This window comes from Nicotiana attenuata, unplaced genomic scaffold (genome assembly GCF_001879085.1).
Source record: "Nicotiana attenuata strain UT unplaced genomic scaffold, NIATTr2, whole genome shotgun sequence".
Lineage (NCBI taxonomy): Eukaryota > Viridiplantae > Streptophyta > Magnoliopsida > Solanales > Solanaceae > Nicotiana > Nicotiana attenuata.
This window is the reverse complement of record NW_017675079.1, coordinates 3,129-14,741: the sequence shown is the minus strand read 5'-3', so window position 1 is coordinate 14,741 and position 11,613 is coordinate 3,129. Positions and strand designations below refer to the sequence as shown.

At 42.3% G+C, this 11,613-nt stretch overlaps 1 protein-coding gene across 1 annotated transcript; it reads left to right on the top strand.

Moving 5' to 3' along the window:
* Positions 1-5,049: 5,049 nt before the first annotated feature.
* On the top strand, positions 5,050-5,676 carry LOC109219629. The gene is made up of 2 exons (XM_019384102.1): positions 5,050-5,311; positions 5,357-5,676. Exons 1-2 carry the CDS (start codon positions 5,050-5,052, stop codon positions 5,674-5,676), a joined length of 582 nt encoding a protein of 193 aa, XP_019239647.1.
* Positions 5,677-11,613: the final 5,937 nt, after the last annotated feature.

Sequence of the window (11,613 nt, the reverse complement as noted above, 5' to 3'; positions counted from 1 at the left end):
TTAGTGCCTTTCTCTATCTTGCATACAATCTAGATTAAATCTCTTCGCATAATTTAGTTATAATTAGTAGTTGTTAAATTGTAGTTGATAATCACAAAAACCCAAAAATGATAGAAGATCAATTAGAAGCAAACACGCAATTCTAGGCTAAACAAATATCCAACTCCCTTTCTAGCTCCCTGTGGAAATTGACCCCGATACCACTATTGGGTAAAAGTATTAGCGCCCACTCTTCCTAAGGTTGAGTCCGCTGCGACCTAATCACCCAGCAGCGTGAATCCATGGCCGTCCCAGCAGCAAGTTGTAGGATGCGGGCACATCTATTACTTGAAAATCAACATCGAACCAGGTTGGTCCCATCTGCAGACATAAGCTAATCTCACCAATGGTGGACCTCTGAGACCCATCAAAGGCTTTCACGTTGATTGCTCCTTCTTTTATCTCGTGCAGCCCTTTGCCCAACTTCTTGAGTGTTACTAGGGGACAAATGTTAAGGTTGAAACCCCCGTCGACCAGGATCCTGGTGATGAAATAGTCCTCGCATTACACGGTGATATGTAGGACTCTGTTGTTACCCGGCCCTTCAGGTGGCAGCTCGTCCTCATAAAAGGTGATTTTATGGCTCTCTAATACCTGTCCCACCATATTAGCCATTTCCCGCCAGTGATGTTGCTTGGCACGTAGGCTTCACTCAGCACCTTCAACAGAGAATTTTTGTGTGTCTTGGAATTCTGCAGCAATGAGAGAATAGATATCTACGTTGGTGTTTTGTTTAGCTGGTCGATGACTGAATACTACTTGGCCTGTATCTTCCTCCAAAGGTCATCTGGACCTGTTTCAATGATGAGTGGTCGGTTGGAAGCTTGCTTACTAGACTCAGCTAAGTGTTCCAGGGTATAGACTCTTCCAGTCCTTGTCATACCCTGTGCTGCAATAGTCTCTTCGAACCTGACTTTGCCTTTCCTCCTAGCCTCGGCTGTATAATCCCAAGGTATAGCTTTTGTATGGAATGGCAGCATGGTGGTCATCGCCACTGGAATCGGTGCGGCTACCTTCACTTCAAATGGGACATGCTCCATGGGTGTCAAAATTGTAACCTCAAACAGTGCCGGAGTTTTTGCTGATGGCGCTGCCTCAAACTCAAGAGGGATATACACATCTACCTTAGTGACCTCGGACGGTTGGATCTGGACTATGATGGGTTTGAGAGTAACTGCTGGTTTCTTTGGATCATCGCGTTCTGCGATCAAACCGATAGATCCCTCGGGATCCCAATCATTCTCCACTTTAATCATGTGAATTCCCCTGCCCTTATGGTCCGGTAGAGGGTTGTTGCGGATATTTGGGGCGGGTTCCTTTGCCACAATAACCTTATTATCGATCAGAGACTGGATCTTGTCTTTCAAGGAACGACATTCGTCGATGGTGTGCCCTTTCATGCCGGAGTGGTATGCACAGGATTTGTTTGGGTTAACCCACTGTGAAGGGTTCTCAGGGGATGTAGCAGGGATGGGGGTGACATAACCGGTGGTTTTGAGTCTCTCATATAGTTGGTCAATGGGTTCAGCAATAGCCGTATATTCTTTGGGAGGCCTGCGGTCAAAATTTGGTCGGGGTCTAGGGAAGTTCCGACGGGCAGGAGGTGACTGATAGTGGGATGGTTGAGCATTGTAAGTTTGGTAGACATGTGCGGGTTGGGAATATCTGGGCGAAGCAGGCTGATATATGGGAGGCAGAGATTGTTGATAGGCGGGTGGTGAGGGTGCTTGATAGTTCGGTGTGGGCTGATATGTGAGTGGAGGTGTTGGGTAGGTTTGGTAATTGATAGGAGATTTGGTCCTTTGTGCAACCATCACGGCTCCTATGTCCCTGTTTTTGGACACACCACCGGACTCCAAGGCCTTATTTGTAGCTTACAAGGCCTCAAAGTTTGTAACCATACCGCTCTTAATGCCTTCTTTGATTCGTTCCCCCAGTTTGATAATGTCAGAAAATTTGTGGCTCTCGATCATCATTAGTCGTTCAAAGTATTGCGGGTCTTGGGCCCGGACAAAGAATTTGTTCATCTGTTCCTCCTCTAAGGCAGGTTTGACCTTAGCAGCTTCGGACCTCCAGCGAGTAGCATACTCGCGAAATATTTCGGTGGGCTTCTTCTTTAGATTCTGAATATAGAACACATCCGGTGCATTCTATGTGTAAAACCTGAACCTGTCCATGAAATCGGACGCCATGCCTACCCAGCTTGACCATTTCTTTGGATCTTGGCTAATGTACCAAGACACCGCATCTCCTTTTAGGCTCCTCATGCACAGCTTCATGTGGATTCTCTCGTCTTTCCCTACCCCAACCAGCTTGTCACAATACGTCCTCAAATGGACCCTTGGATCGCCTGTATCGTCAAACATCTCGAACTTCGGAGGTTTGTACCCCTCGGGAAGTTCGACATCGGGCTGTATGCAGAGATCTTCATAATTCAGCCCCTCAATTCCCTTGTTTCCTTCAACAGCCTGAATCCGGCTTGTCAATTTCTTAAGTTCTTCAGCTAGGTTCCTGATGAGCAAGTCTTTATCATCAGACTCGGGTGTGCCTGAGATGGGTTGGGCGGAGAGTGGCATGGTCTCCACGTAGATGGGGGTGTTATGGTGGGTGTGGAAGTGGTCATTTGTGGAGTTTTGGAGTTCTGGGAGAAGTAACGGGGTATTGTTTGAGTTATGGCAGGTGTTGCATTGGGTTTTTGGCGGAACAGCATGAGGAGTGGGATGATTCTGTCGCTTCGCGATATTTTGAGGTGGTGTAGGGTTTTGAGTATTGGGAAAGGTGATATCTGGGGTGCTGAGCGAGAATGACAAGCTTGCCAAAATCTGAACCTGGTCGAGCTCTTCCTGGAAGTTCAGCAATTTCTGTTCAAGCTGGGATACATTTTCCTGAGTACCATGACCATTAGTGACCTCTAACCATTCAGTTGAATTCTCCTTTCTGACGTTGTTCAAATCTTCCATCTTGCCGTTGTTCTTGTTTTTGATAAGACTAAGAAGAGGAGTGGTTGGAGGGCCCCTGGATGTCGTGGAATAGGATGATGTTGCCAGAGTGCACGAACTAACCTTTGGGGAGGAGAATAAAAACAAAAAGTAAAAAAAAAACAAAAAGGTAACCAAGTTAGTGAGGATTATAGGAAGTATTGCAATATTTAAACACATAGTGCGGGAACGTAAATCGTGTCGTAATTTGGGGACCTCTTTGTGCCCGAGGTAGGCCTAGCGACAAGTTGATTTGGAGATGATAGGTTACAAGTACCTTGGGCACAAGTACTTTACTTTGTGTTTTGATGATCCAACAAACTTACCATCCAGAACCAGATAAGGAACCTGCTGCACACTTACAAGACCTTGAGATCACAAAGTTCCAGGTTGGGATCCAGCCCTTGGGAAAGCAAGGAGACTTGTAGGAGCTAACCATAGAAGAGCTGGTTGAAATCTGAAGATCTACGAGATGAAGAGGAAGATAGACAGTGAAAGAAGAGAACCAAATAAAGAAAAGAATCTGGTACTCAAAGCTGATAGCAATGACTCAAGTGAGGAAGAGCGGAAGGAAAGGTGAGATAACAGGTCCCTACTAGTTCCCGAGGAGACTGTATGAAGTCAACTCTCCAGCAGGAAAATTGTTGCCTGCACACGTTACTGCACAAGATCAGCGCAGCAGTCAACTTTCTGTGGAAGGCTCTTTACCTACCTTGCTTACATCATTGTAAGTAATGTCACACATGCATAAACACAATCAATGAAGGTAAAACACCTTACTTCATGAGAGAACCAGATGAAGGACCTGAAGCATGCCTAGTATAATCATTCAAGTTTATCGACTCAAGATAATCTGGGCAGTGTGCCTTCAGAATCACAGGAACCAGATTAGGGACCTGATACCTTGGTGTTCCCCTGACAGAAGAAAAGTCAACAGTACAGCTGGAAAGCAACTGCAGAAAGTGATTGCCTGCAACTATACACACAACAGTTCTGCAGACAGTGCAGCAGTCACTACCCATTGAGAAAGGGGCATGTACTAACCAAGATTGGACATCACCATTGTGAATTGACATCACTAAGGTGATGTCTTTTGTAAGATAAACCTAGTGCAAGACACAAGGCCTCCTCACCAAGATTTGTAAAACCAGAAACGGAAATACTCTCTCAAGTGCAAGAACAACCTCTCTCAAAACCAAAGCTGCTTCAACCTCAAGGACCTGATCCAAGATCGAAGATATCTTAAGTCCTTAGGTTGTTGAGTCTTTGTTATTTGTTCTTCATTGTAACTCCTATCTAGCTTTCTTAGAAGCTATTTTCAGGAAATCCAAAATCACAAACCCTCCAAGTTTGTGTCTTTGCTAGAGTTAGTCAAGTTGTAAAGTCTTTGTAACTAGAGAGTTACAAAGTGGCTTGTAATAGTGTTATTACAAGTTAGAGTGAAAATCCTTTGTTACTGTAGAGTGACAAAGTGGCTTTTGATGAGAGCACCACAAGTTAGTCAAATTCTTTGTAACTAGGATAGTTATAGAGTGGATTGTGATGAGAGCATCACAAGTTAGTTGAAGTCTTTACAATCGGAAGCATAAAGTGGCTTGTAATAGGTAAGATTATAAGTAAGTAAAAGCCTACAAGGTAGGTCGTGGTTTTTTTATCCCCTTGTGCGGGATTTTTCCACGTAAAAATCCTCTGTGTTCTTTATTTACTGCCGAGCTACTGCGAGAACATTTAGAGAACCTGATTCCCTATATTGGTTGATTTTACAGTTTGTTGCTTACAGTGGAAACTTATAGGGAATCTGGTTCTCTACATAGTGGGAACTTATTCTGTGTCTTATTTACACACTGGTTCAGTAATTACCATTGTGGGAACTGATATAGGACCAGATTGCTATACAGTTCGGGTCATTAGTATCTTTAGTGGAAACTCATAGAGAACTCGGTTCTCTATACAGTCTGGTGGACGCACAGTTTCTAACAATTAGTATCGGAGCGGGTTCTTTCTAAAAGGTTAACACCTAGAAAGGATCTACATGGCTGCTCCACCAAACCTTGAGGAAAGTCAATCAACTAATAGACCACAAAGATTTCATAAGATGGTTCGCAAAAATGGTGGGATCCCAAAGAAAGGAAGCTCCAGCAGGAATTCCAAAGGAAATGATTGTTGTCATAAGTGTGGAAAGCCTGGACACTTCATCAAAGACTGCCCATTTCTGAAACAAGAGCATTACAAATACAACTCTGACAAAGTAGCAAAAAGGAACCTGGTTCCTGACAAACTATTCAGCCAAAAAAGTTCAGCTGACAATGTTGTGAAGCAAGCTCTTGCTGCTTCGGGAGACTCCTCCAGTGAATCAGAAGAGGAACCAGATGCAGGAAGCAGCTCCATGATGGCAGTACAAAATGAAGCAAAGGAACTTGATTCATTATTTGCATTGACGGCTCAGTCCGATGAGGATGAAGAGAATGACAATGATGAGGCAACTTTTAGGGATGTTCAGAGAAATCTGAAGTCCTACTCTTCGAAAAAATTGATGTCATTAGCAAATGTTCTAATTGATACATATTATAGTTTTGTTAATGATAAAGATGCCCTAATCATAGAGCTGGGAGATGCTGAACAGTCTAGAGATGATTTGATGGTAGTGGTTGATGACTAGAAGGAAACCATAGAAACCCTTAGCAAAGAAAAGAACACTCTAGTAGAAAAAATTGCAACTACTGAGCAAGAAAGGGAAGATATGGTAGTTTCCTTTGAAGATTTAAGGGAACAAATGGAAGAAGTAATTAGAGAACACAACTTGCTGAAAAAACAAACAAAAAAATGGATGGACAACACTGAGGGAGAAGAAGTGGTTAGAAAGGCTCAACTTGAGCTTGAGAGTGAGCTTAAGAAAATTAAAACAAGTCTTGTTGCTGAGCTTGAAAAGAATAGACAACTTCAGGAGGACTTAAAAAGGGTTAAAAATGATCTTGATAAGTCACTAAAATGGACCCGGTCCTCTGATGTGATAACGTGTAATGGTGGAAACAGGCAAGGCATCGGGTTCCCAAAGGCTAAAACCTCCTATAATCACCATATGAAGTATGTAACTATGGCTGATAATAGGTTGTGCACTCACTGTGGTCAAACTGGTCATTACAAGGACTCTTGTAAAGTTAAAATTCAGTCTTTACAGAAAAATAGAGTTTTTGTTGAAAAGAGGTGTACTGATGAGGAACCTGGTTCCCTGAAAAGAAAATATGTGCTGCCTGCATGGGCAAAAAGATGTTTGATCCGCCCGTTCTATCATTATAAGGGACCCAAGCTGGCTTGGGTTCCTAAGTCTAATCATTGACTTAAGTGTGTAGGGAACAGTGAAAAGGAGCAGTCAACAGTGGCACATGGATAGCGACTGCTCGAAGCTCATAACTGGAAGAACAAATGATTTCCTTTCACTGAAGGCCCTGCAAGGAGGGAGTGTATCCATTGAAAATGGCAAGAACGGGTACATTCTTGGAGTTGGAAGGATCGGGAAGTCTCTTCCCCACTTTAGTGAAAAATGCATACTTTGTGAAGGGGATCTTAGCTGTCTAAGTGCTGTTAATGATAATGCTGTGCTATGGAACAGAAGGCTGGGTCATGCAAGTTTCACGCTGCTGAACAAATGAGTCAAGAAGGACCTGGTTCGCGGTCTGCTTAAGTCAAGCTTCAAGGATCACAGGGCGCATGATGCATGTGTAAGAGGAAAGCAAGTCAGATCCTCTTTCAAGCCCAAAAAGGAAGTTAGCATCTCAAGGCCACTTGATCTCCTCCATATGGATCTATGTGGACCTATGAGGATGCCAAGTAAAGGAGGAAAGAGAACTTAAGATGAGACTCCAGCCGATATAGAGGAACCTGGTCCCTCAATCACAATAACTGAAGCAGAAAACAAAGTTGTGGATGTTGTACAAGGAATCTCATATGAAAGCTGCCAAGAGAATCCTAAGATATCTCAAAGGGATGCATGACCTGGTTCTCTACTATCCCTTGGTTGAAAACTCTGACTTGATTGGTTATGCTGACGCTGATTATGCAGGCTATCTGGTGGATAGAAATTGCACATCTGAAGCGGCACATCTTCTGGGGGACAATGTTGAAAAGGTTCTGGTTTGTATGAAGCTCTAGAAGACGAAGGATCAGGTAGCAGACATCTTCACCAAGGCCCTGAGCAGGGAACATTTTGAAAGAAATTTTCTGGAGTTGGGGATGATCAAGCTCAACTAAGGACCTGGTCCCTCGATGATTGGCTATGTTAAGAAGGAAAGGTACAATGCTAAAAAGTGTTTTTCGGCGACATCTAACTCAAATCTATACTGTTACAGGTATACACATATGGCAATCTCAGGACAAAAACAAGTAAGAATGACATTGCACTTCTAGGAGTCTTTGCTCAAAATTTTCAAAAATAGTCACGGAACCTGGTTCCTGTGACTCAGGTTAGTAGTCTCTTCAATACTTATATGCCTTTTTAAGCTGCTGAAGTGTCATGTCATCAATTTGTTTCTGCCTTTCTCCTGCCTCTCTTCCTAACCTTTGAAGTCCAAAATGTTAATCCTTTTCTAAACTGACCCGTTGCCCCAAAAAGGCACTTCTCTATCTTACACCCAAATAAAGCCGATTCTTTTCTTCAAAGCCAAAAATCAACCTTGTCTCAGAATAATCCTTCTTTCCAAATATGCCAGAACTGATGTAAGCCCAACTCTCTCACTTTCCAAAAAAACCTAACTCCATCAGAATCAAAACCCCAAGAATTCTTTGGTAGATTTTGATGGAAGTTTAACCGAAAGGGAACAGGGCAGATCTAACATCCTAGAGTGTGAGGCTGAAGTTGTTGCTAGATTTGTGGAAGCCTTGAAGGATGGAGAAATTGGTAAATGTGAGGACTGAATAAGGGACCTGATCCCTCGAGTCCTTCTCATAAAGTTAATTTTAATGATGATCTTTTTCTCCTTAAGTTCTGTGTATAAACAAACTTTTGATCAGTAAAAAGGATTGATGAAAAGTAGGCTGATTAATGGTGAAGTGGTGTGAGCTGCTGATGTGATTAGAGAATGAACTGAAATCTTTTCCTGTGAGAAAGAATTTACACAAAAAAATAGCTGAGAAAGATGCAACAGATGATAAGGATAAACAGATTGAGAACAAGAAGAGGAAGACATGGTTGCTCAGGGATAGAAAGGGTAGTGTAAGTGAGGAACCTGGTTCCTTACAGAAGCAAAAGATTAAGCCATTAGGTTTGGAAGGAGAAGACGTTGAAGTCTCAAAAGGTGCTGTAAGGCAGAGTGTTGTCTCTAATATTGGCTAAAAATGGAGGAACTTCTCAACATTGTTGAGTTCCAAAGATAGAATCACCTCTTTGTTCCTCCAAGTCCCAATATTTCTAAAGAAGAAGTAAAAACTTCTATGTTTTACGTGATACTATGATGCTATATGTGCATGGGACTGAGTATGTTCTTGATGAGACAAAGCTTGGGGAGATTCTTGGTGATCTGATTGATGGTTTAATCTACTCAGATAGGTTGAGAACCTGGTCCTCAAGGACCCTTGGCAGAATAGAATGCTAAGTTTAAGGGTGAGAATGAAAGATTGAGGAAAAAGGTGGAGTAACTGAGAGAGCAAATGATCATTGATCAAAGGAGAGTAAATGAACGAATGGACAAACTCATCACGGCCTTAGCCCCTTACTTTTCCTCCTGCCCAGTGATCCATGTCTTTCACTCCTTCCAAATTCCCTTGAATTCTTATCCTTTTCTGATCCCTATATTTGATGACATTGGTACTTCAGTTGTTTAAATTGTCATATTATGTATTGATTGAAGCTACTGTGCTTTTATTATCATTACTTCACTATGGGCAATCACTCTATGATGTGCACTGACATTCACTTGTTGTTCTTGTTATTGTTTATGCTGTGTTGCCCAAGTGGCCTGAGTTAATGTTGTTGAACTTCTTTTTGGTAGTACTTCTGTTATTCTTTTCGATGATGACAAAAGGGGGAAGTTATATAGGTGTCAACATGCATGAAAGATGGATTTGCTTCGCAGGGGGGAACGTTGCTGATAATGCAGGGAAACATATGAGGAATCTGGTTCTCTGGTTCTCAAGAGATAGATCTGCTTCTTAGGGGGAACGTTGCTGATAAAATGTTGATTATAGGTCTGATCCATAGGAAACATGTGAGGAATCTGGTTCTCAAGAGGAATATTAATTCTGGGTTTGTCATCATAAAAAAGGGGGAAATTGATAAGTTATGGAACTTTGAGTTTTGATGATTTGCCAAACAGTCTTGAGGAACCAGTTGTGATCGGCTCCTTGGTTCGGTTTTAATGGAGAATATGGCTGATTTGTAGGTTTTTAATGGAGAATATGGCTGATTTGTAGGGGGAACCATATGGAGATCTGGTTCTAGGGGGGAATATCAATTCTAAGTTTGTCGTCATCAAAAAGGGGGAAATTGAAAGGTTACAAGTACCTTGGGCACAAGTACTTTACATTGTGTTTTGATGATCTAACAAACTTACCGTCCAGAACCATATAAGGAACCTGCTGCACACTTACAAGACCTTGAGATCACAAAGTTCTAGGCTGGGATCCAGCCCTTGGGAAAGCAAAGAGACTTGTAGGAGCTAACCATAGAAAAGCTGGTTGGAAATCTGAAGATCTACGAGATGAAGAGGAAGATAGACAGTGAAAGAAGAGAACCAAATAAAGAAAAGAATCTGGTACTTAAAGCTGATAGCAATGACTCAAGTAAGGAAGAGCGGAAGGAAAGCTGAGATAACAGGTCCCTACCAGTTCCCGAGGAGACTGTATGAAGTCAACTCTCCAGCAGGAAAGTTGCTGCCTGCACACGCTACTGCACAAGAACAGCGCAGCAGTCAACTTTCTGTGGAAGGCTCTTTACCTACCTTGCTTACATCTTTGTAAGTAATGTCACACATGCATAAACACAATCAAGGAAGGTAAAACACCTTACTTCATGAGAGAACCAGATGAAGGACCTGAAGCATGCCTGGTATAATCATTCAAGTTGATCGACTCAAGATAATCTGGGTAGTGTGCCTTCAGAATCACAGGAACCAGATTAGGGACCTGATACCTTGGTGTTCCCCTTACAGAAGAAAAGTCAACAGTACAGTTGGAAAGCAACTGCAGAAAGTGACTGCATGCAACTGTACACGCAACAGTTCCGCAGACAGTTCGGCAGTCACTTCCCATTGAGAAAGGGGCGCTTACTAACCAAGATTGGACATGACCATTGTGAATTGACATCACTAAGGAGATGTCTTTTGTAATATAAACCTGGTGCAAGACACAAGGCCTCCTCACCAAGACTTGCAAAACCAGAAGCGGAAATACTCTCTCAAGTGCACGAACAACCTCTCTCAAGAACAAAGCTGCTTCAACCTCAAGGACCTTATCCAAGATCGAAGATATCTTAAGTCCTTAGGTTGTTGAGTCTTTGTTATTTGTTCTTCATTGTAACTCCTATCTAGCTTTCTTAGAAGCTATTTTCAGGAAACCCAAAATCACAAACCCTCCAAGTTTGTGTCTTGGCTAGAGTTAGTCAAGTTGTAAAGTCTTTGTAACTAGAGAGTTATAAAGTGGCTTGTAATAGTGTTATTACAAGTTAGAGTGAAAATCCTTTGTTACTGTAGAGTGACAAAGTGGCTTGTGGTGAGAGCACCACAAGTTAGTCAAATTCTTTGTAACTAGGATAGTTGTAGAGTGGCTTGTGATGAGAGCATTACAAGTTAGTTGAAGTCTTTACAATCGGAAGCATTGTAAAGTGGCTTGTAATAGGTAAGATTACAAGTTAGTAAAGTTAAAAGCCTACAAGGTAGGTCGTGGTTTTTTGATCCCCTTGTGCGGGATTTTTCCACGTAAAAATCCTCTGTGTTCTTTACTTACTGTCGAGCTACTACGAGAACATTTAGAGAACCTGATTCCCTTTACTGGTTGATTTTACAGTTTGTTGCTTACAGTGGGAACTTATAGGGAATCTGGTTCACTACACAGTGGGAACTTATTCTTTGTCTTATTTACACACTGGTTCAGTAATTACCACTGTGGGAACTGATATAGGACCAGATCGCTATACAGTTTGGGTCATTAGTATCTTCAGTGGAAACTCATAGAGAACCCGGTTATCTATACAGTCCGGTGGACGCACAGTTTCTAACAGGAGAACTTAGAATGCTAAATGCTTCATTTTATTGATAAAAAATAGACGAATCCCAAAACGACACTAAATAAACAAGAAATGAAATCACTAATGGCCATTGGCCTTATTACATTTTATAAAGCGGAAAGATAAACTCCTGTCTATTTGGTCCCAGAAGGACCCTCCCCAGATTCGGCATCCTTTGCTCCGTCAACAGCTTCCCCAACTCGCGAAGTCCCAGCAATAGGTAGGTCTTGGCTAGATGTCCGCCTTCGGTCCCTTCAGCCTCTTGACAGTCTTCAACCCTTTTGAGATTTTGTCACTAGAATGCAAATCTTCCCATCAACTCAGCAATCTTGGGTGGATTTTGGTGACCATGCCGAATCTGGGGACTTCATGCCTCATCTT

Bases quoted from the DNA above. Each gene is read 5' to 3' on its own strand.
- LOC109219629 (XM_019384102.1), top strand. From the start codon at position 5,050: ATGGCTGCTCCACCAAACCTTGAGGAAAGTCAATCAACTAATAGACCA. The intron at 5,312-5,356 runs GTTCAGCTGACA...CTGCTTCGGGAG, and splicing joins CAAACTATTCAGCCAAAAAA to ACTCCTCCAGTGAATCAGAA.